General features: G+C 41.5%; 1 protein-coding gene across 2 annotated transcripts in view; it reads right to left on the bottom strand.

The window, feature by feature from the left end:
* Window positions 1-15,113, bottom strand: part of SPIDR (scaffold protein involved in DNA repair) — a 144,112-nt gene that overhangs the window by 52,542 nt on the left and 76,457 nt on the right. For both annotated transcript variants that reach the window (XM_017863551.1, XM_017863553.1), the window contains one exon: window positions 10,873-11,013. In XM_017863551.1, coding sequence (XP_017719040.1) covers window positions 10,873-11,013 — 141 coding nt within the window. The remainder of the gene's footprint in view (window positions 1-10,872; window positions 11,014-15,113) is intronic.

Below are 15,113 nucleotides of genomic sequence, written 5' to 3'. Positions count from 1 at the left end.
CCTTGTTGATAACTAAGGATGGGATTAGTACCAATCAACCAGCAAGTTTAAGAACCAATGTATTAACCAAGATATATGGATTCTAAAGCCAGAGCTGTGAATCAGTGCTGAATCACAGCTGTCTCCCCTCAGTGATCAGGATGCTCCTAGAAGTTTTTTTTTTTTTTTTTTAAAAACCAGTAAGTTCCCTTGAGTAAGCCTGGCCCACACAGTCAAATAATTCAGAGCTAACTCGGTTATACTGTGTCCCTTGGTCATGTGGAAGTAGGTAGTGGAGTGAGGGAGGAAGAATAAAGTCACTTTTGAGAACACTTCTAAAAAATTTGTTTTTATAGCCAAGAAAAATGTTTAACAGTTTGTTAGGTTCAGATTTCATCATTTATTAATCAGGTTTTTTTTTTTTTTTTTTGAGACGGAGTCTTGTTCTGTCACCCAGGCTGGAGTGCAGTGGTGTGATCTTGGTTCACTGCAACCTCTGCTTCCTGGGTTCAAGTAATTCTTCCTACCTCAGCCTCCCGAGTAGCTGGGACTATAGGCACGCATCACTATGCCCAGCTAATTTTTTGTATTTTTAGTATAGACAGGGTTTCATCGTGTTACCCAGGATGGCCTCGATCTCCTGACCTCGTGATCCGCCTGCCTCAGCTACCCAAAGTGCTGGAATTACAGGTGTGAGTCACTATGCCTGGCCAAACTGGGTTTTACTGAACACTGTGCTAACTGCTATAGAGGATACAAAAATAACACTTGGCCCTGAACAGCAGCCTATTTTTGGTTAAAAGATGGTCTAACCAAATTGAGTATCCCTAATCTGAAATTCAAAACTTTTTGGGCACTGGTGTGACACTCAAAGGAAATGCTCTTTGGAGTACTTTGGATTTCATATTTTCCTATTAGGGATGCTCAACCAGTAAGTATAATGCACCTATTTCAAAATTCATAAAAATTGGAAATTTGAAACACTCCTAGTCCTAAGCACTTCAGAAAAGGGATGCTCAACTTGTACTGGGGAAATAAGTTTATGGGTGGAGGGTAAGGTCATTTTACTCTGAGTGCTTTCCCACGGGCCTCTGCCTAGAAACTCGAACCTATGAGTCCTAGCCAAAGGGCTCCTCCCCTGCTGACCAAAGCAGATGAAGGGGATGTTCACCCACTCCAGCAAAAGTGTTATTAACCTGCTGCTCTCTGGAGTGTAAACGCCTTGAGGGCAGGAGCTATGACTTCACATGCCCATGCTAAGGTGCTGTTTGTTAAATGAGTAAGTGAAGCCATAGCAACATAAAGAAGACTGTAGTCAAAGTAGAACTTTTATCTAATTGACAATAATGTGAACTTCTTTCTGTTGAGTAGTGGTAAGTACAGTCCAAAAGTTTTAAATAGTTTTAGCTTCAGTAGTAGAAGGGTAGGTACTCAGGACAGGAATGCTGGGAATGGTTAATGCTTAGCCTACACAGTTCAAACAGAATCTCTCAGATGGTTTGTGGTTCTCATTCATCCTCCTTCCTGTGATCAAACAGATGAGTGTTCCAAGCCTGATCACAGTCCCTTGTCTTCCCTTTGCATGCTTTAATCACTCTTGATTTTCACTCCCATTGATAGTGAAAGTAGATTACATAGAGTAGACATAAAAATCAGGATTCTTATCTTAAGGATAAGAGATCTTCCACTGAAAGACAAAAGTGATGGCTGGTTTAGAGGGGTGCCCATTTTAATAAGCAAATCCATGTTCTTATTTCCCCAAAATAGCCTTACTGGCCAAGGTTAATAATAACTGGCATTTCCTTTTGAGCCCCTATTCCTTATGTTATACCTTTTGATATATGTGGAATTATGCCCAGAAGTTCCATTGAGAAACTATTCTTTTCCAACTGAACTTATGAAATATCTGTAGTTATTTTCATAACAGCATAAGCACTTTCTAGACATTCAGTTCATTTTCTTTTTTAAACTTGAGGTAAAATTAATATAACATAAAATTATAGTAAGAAAATAACTAAAGTAAATTAAAACTTCATAAAAATAGTCATTTTAAAGTGTGTAATTTAGTGGTATTTAGTACATTCAGAATGTTGTGCACACACTACCTCTATTTAATTGCAGAATATTTCCATATCCCAAAGTAGACCCCATCCCCATTAGCAGTCACTCCCATTTCCTGTCTTCTCAGGCCCTGGCAGCCCATCTGCTGTCTCCATAGATTTGCCTGGTCTGGACATTTCACAATAAGGGAGTCACAAGGCATGAGACCTTTTGTGTCTGTTTTTTTTTTTGGACTTAGCATCATGTTTTTGAGGTCCATCCATGTTGTAGCATGCTCCTTTTAGTTAGTTCACTTTGGACGTAATAAAAACCTATTTATGGCCCATTTCATGTCTTCTCTTAAAAATGTTTCCTTCCTTTACTTCCAGTTCTATTTCTGTTTGCATTGGGGTGATGTTTCAGGACAACGACCAGCTTGGTTTAATTGTAGCCCTTTCAATTTTATTATTGATGCTATATCCCATATTCTTCTGGCCTAACCATATAAATTCCTCCTTTTTTCCCTCCTTAATTAAATCACTGAAGATTCATGACTCTTTAGCTGCTAATGAAAATGAAGAAACTAAAGCTTAGAAGTATAATATTGCTCAGTTTACTGTATTTCTACACACTCCTTTATTATTCTAATGAGAAAATAAGTCTTTGTAAATGAAAGATTCAACTTTTCAACTTCTGATTTTCCTCATTGTTCTTGTGCAAAATATACATTATCAAAATTATTTTAAGCAGATTAAGTTATTAAGATAAAGACTCCTTGTATAAGAATCAATTAATGTGTTCAAAGTAAAGCAACCAAATATATAAGGAAGTAAAGAAACAGTTGAAGCCTTAGAGAGTTATAAATTCTTTTTTTTTTTTTGAGACGGAGTCTCGCTCTGTCGCCCAGGCTGGAGTGCAGTGGCTGGGTTTCAGCTCACTGCAAGCTCTGCCTCCCAGGTTTACGCCATTCTCCTGCCTCAGCCTCTGGAGTAGCTGGGACTACGGGTGCCCGCCACCTCGCCCGGCTAGTTTTTTGTATTTTTTAGTAGAGACGGGGTTTCACTGTGTTAGCCAGGATGGTCTCGATCTCCTGACCTCGTGATCCGCCCGTCTCGGCCTCCCAAAGTGCTGGGATTACAGGCTTGAGCCACCGCGCCCGGCCTATAAATTCTAATAATGATATGTGTGACTTGGGACTAAGACCTTAGATTTAAAAAATATATTTCCTTTAAAATAAAAATAAGTCACAATCTCTATTAATCTTTGATTAGACTCACTAGTAAAATGATTGTCAGTTTATAGTAACAACAAAGGCACTCAGAAATAAAGCGATTAAACAAAATCAGAAAACAGACTTCATCTTCCTAAAATGTAACCAAGCCAAAGAAAATGTTTTGTAGAGCTTACTTTACCTTCTAAAATGCTCTACGTTTAAAAAAAAAATCGCAATCCGGATGCTTAGAATGCATTATTTTAGCAGAAGAGTTTACAAAGAGATACTTCACAATAGGTAAATATTGGCCCAAAAAACTCCAGTCTTAAAGGACAATAAAGTTTAATTTTGACTTAAAATCCTAGTGGGATGTAACATTTGGCAGAAAGAAAACAAACTATAGGGAAAACACAAAACACACTTCTAAACTGATGAAGGGCTTGAAGTAACAGCATGCTGCTCAGGTAGAAAGTGTCTACTGCTGCTGCTCTGAGCAGTCCTGGTCTCAAGATTCACATTCTCTCTCTCTTTTTTTAAGATGGAGTTTTGCTCTTTCACCCAGGCTGGAGTGCAATGGCATGATCTCGGCTCACTGCAACCTCCCGGTCCAAGGGATTCGCTTACCTCAGCCTCCCGAGTAGCTGGGATTATGGGTGCATGCCACTACATGGCACGCCTGCCTGGCTAGAAACTCCTGACCTCAGGTGATCTGCCTCTTGGCCTCCCAAAGTGCTGGGATTACAGGTGTGAGCCACTGTGCCCGGCCCAGCACTCTCTTAAGTGATACTTTATTTTCCTTTCAGACACTCTGGTGAAGTCACCAGGAACAATTTTATTTTTCAAAATCATGAAAGAATTCTTAGAAATGTCCTTTGAAGCAGGGTTTCTAAGCATAGCAATTAAGAAAGAGATTCTGGACCTCAAACCCCAAGGGAAGTGTGTGGCTTTTAAAAGGGTGGCCTTTTGAAGAAGGAAAATCAAAGGAAGTAAATTACTATTGAAGTTTCTTACCCAAGGAGAGCTCCTACCACTACGTATTTCCTGTTGAAGGAGCTTCTGAAATGATTCTCCAATAAATAACCCAGCCCGGTAAACTCATGTGGAATGATTCTTAAGGGTTCCCTCTCCAGCACTTTGGTGTAACCCAGTTTCACTCCGCTGGATGGAACGTGATGGGCTCTGTGGGAGACTGAAGACCCCAGCATCCTGCCCAGTCACAGCTGGGCTGGCTGGTGGACCCTGGGCCAGTCACCCCACCTCTGTCTCAGGCCCTCTTCTGTAAGACTGGGTGGACGCTGAGCCTCCTCCTCTGTAACTGACTTTTGTGAAGACTAAAAGGAAAAGGGAAAGTGCAATGCATACAACTTTTTTTTCTGTGAAAAATTCATAATGAACACTCACACTCTTGCCATCCGCGTGATAAAGTGCTTTCACCACATGCCCATATTCACTTTCCCCTAAATTAGTGAGGACACCGAGGGTCTGTGTCCACAGGCACATGGCTAGTGTGGTTGTCACCTGCACCGCACACAGACCCTGGCACCAAATGGGTCGCCACCCTTACTGCTATAATTGAGCTCCAATAATTATGAACTATGAAAATACACATTTAAATCTTGCTGACAAAAGTTCTAAGATTAACCCAAGAAAACACCTAATGTGCATCCCACAAATAAAAATTATTTGCTTATCATGTGTCAGAAATTCTGCTATCTACAGACAATATAATGGTAAATGAGAAACAGCACCTGCCCTGAGGGACCCTACCAACCAGCAGGCAAGTGTGAAATACGGTGGCTGGGCACGCAACTGACACAGCTTCACTGACTGTCCACATGTAGACACCCTACAAGGAACAGTTGTAACGATGATGAAGCCATCATAGGTCCATTAGACTCAGAGACCAGTGGCCCAGCGCATGGCACAGGCCACCAGTGGAGGGGATGGAGGGGATGGAGGCAGGCGGGCACATGGCGCAGGCAGCACTGGAGGGGGTGGGGAAAGGTGGGCATCTGGCACAGGCCAGCGCTGGAGGGGATGGGAAAGGTGGGCACCTGGCACAGGCTAGCACTGGAGGGCGTGGGGGAAGGTAGGCACCTGACACAGGCCAGTACTGGAGGGGATGGGGGCAGGTGGGAACCTGGCACAGGCCAGCACTGGAGGGGATGGGGGAGGCAGGCACGTGGCACAGGCCAGCACTGGAGAGCAGCCCTTGTATGATGCATCTATGATGCATTGGAGAACTCCTCATATGAATGTCATGATGTTCTCATATTACTCATCAAAAAAAGGGGCACACTCAAACCTATACCAGTGACATCACTCACTGACATTAAAACATGTGTCTGTGTTGGGCCACAGGCCAGCAGACATCCCACACAGTCCTAGGCACAGGCACCAGAGTGAGCTGCAAGCTTACTTCCATGGTGCTGGTGGACAGGAGAGGGCATCCTGGTGGTGGTTGCAGCAGGAGGCAAGGGAGGCAGTGCTGGGCCCTTAATGAGGGTACAGCATGAGACTGGCCTGTGAGGGAAAAGGCACTTAAATAAAGGCCAGGAAACTAGTGCACAGGCTAGCAGGGCAGTGGACTGGGAATCCCACTGGGGGTTACAAAGGAACTTTCTATCCTGATTCGGATTGGTTAATTTCTGAGCATGCTGACTGAGCTTGGCTTCTGATAAAAAGCTTATCACCACTTAATCTGCTGCCATAAAAATGGAAGTCCGTGTTTAGACAATAGCTTCTCAATTGGCTCATTCTCTGAAATGCACTTCCTCCCCTCACCTTTTCATGGAAGCTGACCAGGGCAGCAGTCCTCGCCTTGTCCTCACTCCGCAGGAGATGAAATGGCTGTGTGGGCCTGGGAGCTTGCCCTCCCTTTCCATTTTAGCCCTTAGCCCATGCGTTTCCTGTTCTGTCCAGAGCTCCTACATCCTACCCCACCCTCTGCACCCCCTCCAAGGGGGGTGCTCTGAGCCTCCGCTCCCTGTGTGGGTACTTGCCAGGTGGTGCCACATCACCAGCTATCCTTCTGAGTCTCCCCTTGGCTCCTACGCTGCTCTAAGTGTAGAGGAAGCGAGCTGTTTTGTGCTCCTGGCATGTGCCACAGCTCCTGAGAGCTCCCTAGGTACCACTTCTCTGTTCTCCTTCCTTCAACTGTGGGAAAAGTCTCCAGCCTTTTGGCCCTATCCCAATCTCTCCCTCAATTTCCCATCTATTGTAGGTACAGGAGTAAAGATAGTCTTACTTCATTTTTGTGTTTATGACCTCTTCTCTTCTTCACTCAAAAACTCATATTGAACCTCATTTCTCCAGAACCAATGCAAAATCCCTAATAATAGGATTTAGGCTTTATCTAGCAGACTTTATACCTCAGTATATTCTGGTTTGGGATAAATCCCCCAAATCTGGCACACAGCTCAGTGCCATGGCAACTAGCTGGGAGCATAGTACAAATAGGGACTAAATAATATTTACTGAATAAGTGAGTGAATTATCTTATTATTATTATTTTTTTTTTGAGGTGAAGGTCTCACTATGTTGCCCTGGTTGGTCTCAAACTCCTGAGTTCAAGTGATCTGCCCACCTTTGCCTCCCAAAGTGCTAAGTTACAGGCATGAGCCACTGCACCCACTCATAATCTCTCTTGAATAAACCCTCTTACTTCCCCTTTTGCATCTCTCTCTCTCTAAATCCTATATTTCTATTCACAGATAACATCTCACCAATTTAGAGACACTTTTCTTTCTGCTAGATCAGGATGTTTAAAGCATTTGTTCTCATTTCTTTCATGAAACCTCCTGGGACCAGTCAGCTAAGGTCTAATTATTTGAATCATCAACTACTCTAATACTTCTACCTGTCCTGTTTTGGGTTGAAAGGGACACAATTCAAGGTCAAAGACCATGTCAGCTGCTTTCTTTGTCATTCTCAACACCCAGACAGCACCCTCTGTACACACTGAGTATTGACAAATGTTCTTCAATAAGAGCTTCTCCAGTACATTGCTGTAAAAGGGCCCTTCAAGAGGCCTACAGAAAATAGTACCTATAAATTAATAATATATTTTGGACTCAGTGGTTGTTTTAACAAGTTGGGAAATAAATATCAGATTTTTGAACTGAAAGAGGTCTCCTTTCCCCACTCTCCCCAAAAGAATTTGTTAGCTATAGTTTCTATACCTATGATAGGTTAACATATTTCAGGGAATTTTTTTTCTTTTTCTCAGTATTGCCTTGGCAAATACAAATAAAAGCATATAATAAACAGCAACAAGAAAAATAAAGTTCACACACAGAATTATGACACCAAAGCCCTGTGACTTCTCAGCTTGTTTTGGCCTACTAAAGTGCTGCACAGGCTACTTGGGAGGACAGAGGTCAGTGGTGGGCGGGGAGGTGGGCTGGAGGGTGGCCCTTAGCAGAGAGTCACTGAGGAATAGCAGGAGTGTCCTGGAGAGGAAGGAAGCACAGGCTGTGCTGCATGTTCTGCGGTGAGCATATATCAGATTGGTACTGTTGTGAAAACTGCACAGTTTTTAAACCGAAGCTCGGGTTGTTTTTCTGACTCTTCTTCCTCTGACCAGTCAACATAGACACTCAAATCCCAAAAATTAGTCTGTCAGAGAAACAAAAGCTATGCTGCTGTTTTTCTGCGAGCCTCTGGACTAAAGCAGTTGGCCAGGGCGGTGCTCCCTGCATAGGCATCTGGCAGCATGTGTGCCTGCCTGGTGGCTCTGTAGTCATGAGTCCCCTGCAACACAGTCACTCAACAGCAGGTAGGGCTGAGTGATGTTTCAACAGCAGGTAGGGCTGAGTGATGTTTCATCACCAGAACTGTGGATAAGATGAAATTTAGATCTGGTAGGCCAGATCTAAGCGGCTCTGCGACCTAGCCCAAACATACAACTATCTTCCAATTGGGAAAAGGTTATTTTCTGTATTAGATACTGAAATTATAAAATTAATCATTTTAGCTTGAATTTGGGGAAGTATATTTTGTTAAGGTTTATGAGAAGTGTATTTTGTTAAAGTTTACGACAGTTGCTATGAAACACAATAATTTGGGGGAAAAAAAAAGAGAGACAATGTTGTGTTTACTGGGCCACGGATGGATGATGTCACTAATAAGCAATTATAACATCCCGCATTCCAAAATGATTTAATAATTTGTTTTGAAGAAATATAGCTTCCAAAAGAACAAGAAAACAATCTAAACATTTATTTGGATGTTTTGCATGGCAAAATATAATTAAATATATAAAATAATTAATCTGAATCTAAAAAAGCATCAAATACTAGTCACCAACTTTAACAAGGAAGGAGGTTCAAAAGTTATCAGTAAATGAATTTGTTGGAATACTCAATGCATTTCCCATGGAAAAAACATTTCCCATGTAAATGTTATAGATGGTCAGGCTTCTAGTGCTAACCACAAAAACTAGATTAAATGTTAGGTACATGTATGGCTATAAAGAAGAATGGTGAAAGAACAGGATCTTTAGAGAAACAAAGATCCCAGGTCCTGTCTGGCTGTGTCCTTCTCCAGCAGTATTTCCGTAAGATGCTACGTCCTGCAGTCTCCAGCCAGAACAGCTGCCTCTGGCCTGGAGCACAGCTAGAACATCCTGTGGTGGGAGCCCCCTCATGTCCTTGCCAGGCTCGGCGGGGTGGCAGCCTAGTGAAAGAGCCCTCCCCTCTAAACGGCCCTGATGGTTACCATAACTACACTTAGTCTTCAGATGCTTGTGAGTCTGAAATGTTTACAATGAATATTTTTTTCTTTTTGAGACAGAGTGTCGCTCTGTCACCCAGGCTGGAGTGCAGTGGTGCAATCTCAGCTCACTGCAACCTCTGCCTCTAGGGTTCAAGCAATTCTCGTGCCTCAGCCTAAGTAGCTGGGACTACAGGCATGTGCCACCATGCCCAGCTAATTTTTATTTTTTATTTTTAGTAGAGACAGGGTTTCGCCATATTGGCTAGGCTGGCCTCAAACTCCTGGCCTTAAGTGATCAGCCTGCCTTGGCTTCCCAAAGTGTTGGGAGCCACTGCGCCTGGCCTACAATGAATATTCTAATGAGGACTAAAATGAGGTTCAGTCTTAATAAGGGTAAGACTCATGTGACCCAACCAAGCTTTTCTCGTATCTAGACATGCTTTCCAAATATCTGGATGAATCGCATTCCCCAAACACATAATGCAATTAAATTATAATACAGCTGCCTGTTTACAAACAAGAGGAAGTATTTATTATAAAATATAGCTGGCCAGGCGTGGAACCTCACGCCTGTAATCCCAGCACTTTGGGAGGCTGAGGTGGGTAGATCACCTGAGATCAGGAGTTTGAGGCTAGCCTGACCAACATGGTGAAACCCCATCTCTACTAAATACAAAAAAATTAGCCGGGCATGGTGGCAGGCGCCTGTAATCCCAGCTACTTGGGAGGCTGAAGTAGAATTGCTTGAATCTGGGAGGCGGAGGTTGCAGTGAGCCAAGACGGCACCGTTGCACTCCAGCCTGGGTAACAAGAGTGAAACTCTGTCTCAAAAACAAACAAACAAACACACAACCAAAAACCAAAACCAAACCAAACCAAACCAAAACAAAAAAAAAACACAAAACATAGCTATACAGATCAATAAAAATGTGCTCTTATCTACTCGGGGCTTACAGGGGATATGTCTCCCAGGAAAACAAGCTCTTGGGCAGACCTGTCACTCAGCAGTATGGTATGACAGGACTCAAAGTCAAGGCCTGTGGGAGAGCTAAATGTCTACTGAGGTCAGTCAAGGAAATGCTCACTAAACACTCACCATTTAGAATGGCCATAGCCAGAGTGGTCATGATGCAAACTATGGAGGATACTATCAATAAATGCTCCAAAAGCAGACTATCATACACTCAGAATGGGACTTTTTCTCCCTCCAATACAGTTATAGCTCAGATATTCTATAATTAAACAAAACATCAACAAGAGAGCTAAAATAACACACTACTTAAAGAAAGAGATGTAATGAGAAGATTGAGAAAAACCCCAATTCACTGTATGACTGGGTAGTTCCATTAAAATGTTTCTTTTTTTTTTTTTTTTTTCCCTAATTCATAGATTAGAATGATTACTGGAGATGTAACAGGCACAGATAGGCCAGATCTTTGTAACACTCCACCTCTGCCTATCAAAAACAACATTTTAGGGCGAGGTGCCATGAAACCTGGCAGAGAACAATGCTTACTTTCTTTGGAAAGTGCAAAGACATGACAACTTAAGAATTTTGCTTAAAGCTCACAAAATGTTTTTTCACTAAATTAGGTTCTCATTTATACTTACCACCCAAAGATGCTTTATTGTTATAGTGAAGAAAACACACAAAAGACAAATCTTCATAATTAAAACACATATATAACATTTTAATCTTCTTTTAATAAAATTATGAATCATGAAACCTGCCTAATTCTTTTTGTTGTCAATTACAATTCTTCCCCTAAAGATACTTTATAGGTTCCACTCAATTTCTGGCCTTGTTTTATGGGCAAACTCTAGGATCCTGGTTTATTGCCTTTAAAAATAAAATCAGAGACAAAAGACTAATAAAAAGAACCAACAATTATAGCAAACTGGATGCCATTCTGGCACGTTCTCACCTTCCTCTGGTGGCTTTCTGTAGAACCTTCATTCCCACCAGGCTGCAAGACTTCCCTTCCAACTCTCTTGCCTTCGACATGGTGAACTCTAAGTGCACTTCACCGAACATTCCACAGGCATCTTGTACCAGAAGGCAGGCTCTGTAAAAAACCATTCACATTTGTTCTTTGAGGAGGCAGTTTGGATCAATGCAGAGATCAAGATTTCCTTCTTCTTCTTCATTAGAAAGCCACTATATATTGCTGTGACTGGCCAATATAATTTAAATAAATTAAAGAAAAATCAAGGGAAAAAAAAAAAAAGAAATCCACTGTAGTCATCTTCCTAAATGGGTGAGTCAGGATAAAAAAAATGTTGAATTCAAGACATTCTTTCTGTATGTGTGCATGCAGGTGTTTGAACCACCATCCACAGGCATGAAACTAAAACCTAAGCCAAATATGGCTGAAAAGTACATTAAGATGACCATTCTCTTAAACCAAATATATTACCTAGAAACAGAGTGTCCTTTTCCCATTTTTACCCTGTTTCCCATGAAAGAAATATTTGTTTTGTGTGGATGCTCAATACTGAGAAAAGCTGCAGGATAACATTACGGTGAGAACAACAATATGAGGCTTTCTCTGACACAGTACACATTTAGAGACATGCATATTCCAGCAGGATAAAACCTGGTGTTCCAGCTTGCAGCAACACAGCCATGATGGAGAGCCAGCGACATGATGGGATTTCCCCTAGTTTTTAAGTTTAGATGGTGTTATTCATGAAAGCCTATTTATGACTGAATTTCCAATCCTTTCATTTTATAACTGAAGTAAATGAAGTTTATTTATCAAAAAATGACACATTCTCAGAAAACATTTCATGGAGGCTGAAGAAATTATAGTCAGTAAATAACATCACAAAATAGACATAAAAACTATTCTAAAGATAAGAATGTGAAAAAAATACATGTTGGAGGAGAACAGATGAAGTCAGGAGCCTTAAGTGCTGCCTTGGCAAAAGGGTCAAGAACTGTAGACTCCTTGATGAAGTCTCCCAGGCCCACAGGGCCAGCTGGTTTGCAAGAGAAGCAAAAATATATCCTGTCTGAAAAATAGTACCTTTACTTGGATTGCTAGTTCACCATGGAGTAAAGACCAAACAAAGATGTGCTCAAATAAAAATCAAACACAAAGAAACAAACCATCATGTGGGAACAGTCAAAAGAAATAACACCAGACCTGCTGGGGACTTGAGATATTAGAATTAATGGGTAGAAAATATAGAATAACTGTTTTAAAGAGGTAAAAAGTCCCCAAAATATGAATAGGAGACAAGAAACTCATAAAATGACTTGATAGATTTAAAGAAGGATGAAATCACACTTTCAAAAAGGAAAGCTACATTTACTGAAATAAAAATATTCATTGAGTAGGTGTAACAAATGGCTATATGCATCTGAAGAGTGTGTATATGAGATCTGAGGTATAAATCTAAATAAATTACTCAGAATATAGCTTGAGAAGTGAGAGGAAAAAAACATGAGAGAAGGTGCAGAAATACAGAGGAGAGTGAGAAGGTCTAACATGTCTAATAGGAATTTCAATAAAACAAGACAGAGGAAGGGAAGCAATAACATGTAGATTTATAGTGACTGAGAATTTTTCCCAACTGATCTAAGACACAGGAAGAAAAACAAATACCAAGTAGGGCTGGCCACAGTGGCTCACACCTATAATCCCAGCACTTTGGTAGGCTGAGGTGGGAGGATTACTTGAACTGAGGGGTTAAAGACCAGCCTGGACAATGTAGTGAGATCTTGTCTCTAGGAAAAATTTAAAAAAAAGTTAGTTGGGTGTGATGGCGCACGCCCATAGTCCCAACTACTTCAGGGGCTGAGGTGGGAGGATCACTTCAGCCCAGGAGGTTGAAGCTGTATCAGCAAAACTCCTTTCAAGAATGATGGTAAAATAAGGACATTTGAATTTTTTTATTTTTATTTATTTATTTTTTTGAGATGGAGTCTCGCTCTGCTGCCCAGGCTCGGGTGCAGTGGAGCGATCTTGGCTCACTGCAACCTCCATCTCCTGTGTTAAAGTGATTCTCTTGCTTCAGCCTCCTGAGTAGCTGTGATTACAGGAGCCCACCACCACACCTGGTTAATTTTTGTATTTTTAGTAGAGATGGGGTTTCTCCATGTTGGGCAGGCTGGTCTCGAATTCCTGGCCTCAAGTGATCTGCCTGCCTTGGCCTCCCAAAGTGTTGGGATTACAGGTGTGAGCCACCATGCCTGGCCTGGGACATTTTTAGACAAAGAAAAACTAGGAGCATTTTCTACCTACAGAACCTGACGTATTTACTATTTTACTAATTACTAAAATGATTTCTAGACCAGTTGCAGTGGTTGACACCTATAATCCCAGCACTTTGGGAGGCTGAGGTGGGAGGATCACTTGAGCCCAGAAGTTCGAGATCAGCCTAGGCAACAAAGTGAGACCCTGTCTCTACAATAAATAAAAACATTAGCCGGGTATGGTGGCACATGGTTGTGGTCTCAGCCGCTCAGAAGGCTGAGGCGGGAGGATCCCTTGAGCCCAAGAGTTTGAGGGTTGCAGTGAGAGTTACGATTGTGCCACTGTACTCCAGCCTGGGTGGCAGAGTGAGACCCTGTCTCAAAAAACAAATAAAATGATTTCTAAATTATGTACTTTAGGAATAAGGAAATTATCATGGAATAAAGGCCTGAGACACAAGAAGGACTAATAAGCAAAAATACAAACAACCCAGAATAAACACAGGATAGAATAACAACACAATCAATAATATTAAAGCTAGAGCTGAAAAACTGAAAATGGATAGCAATGAAATCAAACAGGCAGTGACTGGAGCTCAAATGTTCCCAAGTCCTCATATCACTCTAAGCCTGGAGTTAAGATATTAACTTAAGAATACTATATGCGGCACAATTTCAAGGATAATCACCAAAGAACAGAAACAGGGAATATAACCTCCTAATCACTAGAGGAAAAAATGGAATGAGAAATATAGGAAAACAAACAAAAAGGAAAACACAAAGAAAAAACATTAAATCACCAATAAAATATAAAGTGATATGTGAAAGGATAAAGTCCTTGCATATTAGAAATGGAACAAAAATTATTTAAACATGTCAAAGACAGAACTTGTCATGTTGTTTGAAGGAAGAAAAAAATGTCTTCCAATAAATTGGTGACAGAAAACCTTCCAAAGCACAGAAAGGTTCAAAGTAAAAGGACAGAAAAAAATGTTTCTGGCAAATATTAACCAAAAGACAGCTGAAAAGGTGGTTTCGATGGTAAGCAAAATAGATTTTAAGAAAGTATTACTGGCCGGGCATGGTGGCTCATGCCTGTAATCCCAGCACTTTGGGAGGCTGAGGCAGGCAGATGACGAGGTCAGGAGATCGAGACCATCCTGGCTAACATGGTGAAACCCCATCTCTACTAAAATACAAAAAATTAGCTGGGCGTGGTGGTGGGCCCCTGTAGTCCCAGCTACTCGGGAGGCTGAGGCAGGAGAATGGCGTGAACCCGGGAGGCAGAGCTTGCAGTGAGCCAAGATCGCACCACTGCACTCCAACATGGGCAAGAGCGACACTCTGTCTTAAAACAAACAAACAAACAAAAAAAAGAAAGTATTATTAAGGATAGAGAGGTCACTAATATAGATAAGAAGGTTTAATTCACCAGGAAGACGTACAATTATAAACGTTTATGCTCTTACTAGCCTCAAAATATATTAAGCATAAATTAATAAAACTACACAGAGAAATGAACAAATCCACCACCACTGTGGAAGATTTTAACACATGTCTGCCAATTATTGGTAAGTCAACAGATGAAAAAGTTAGTAAAAAATTAGAAAACTTGCATATACCTAACTAGTTTGATTTGTTGGATAAACAATTAGAAAAACTGCCCGTAATTAGAAAAAATGCATTTTCAAGCACACATGGAAGATTTATAAGAGGTGACAAGAGGCTGGATGAGGTGGCTCAGATCCATAATCTCAGCACTTTGGGAGGCTGAGTTGGGAGGACTGCTCAAAGCCAGGCTTCAAGACCAGCCTGGTCAACAAAGCGAGATGTCATCTCTATAAAAAATAAAATAGGCCGGGCACAGTGGCTCACGCCTGTAATCCCAGCACTTTGGGAGGCCAAGGCAGGTGGATGATGAGGTCAGGAGATTGAGACCATCCTGGCTAACGCGGTGAAACCCCG

The sequence above is a fragment of the Rhinopithecus bieti genome, unplaced genomic scaffold, assembly GCF_001698545.2.
Source record: "Rhinopithecus bieti isolate Rb0 unplaced genomic scaffold, ASM169854v2 scaffold_72455, whole genome shotgun sequence".
In the NCBI taxonomy this organism is placed as follows: Eukaryota; Metazoa; Chordata; class Mammalia; order Primates; family Cercopithecidae; genus Rhinopithecus; species Rhinopithecus bieti.
Note: the sequence above shows the minus strand (reverse complement) of the source record. Positions and strands in the feature narration are given on the sequence as shown.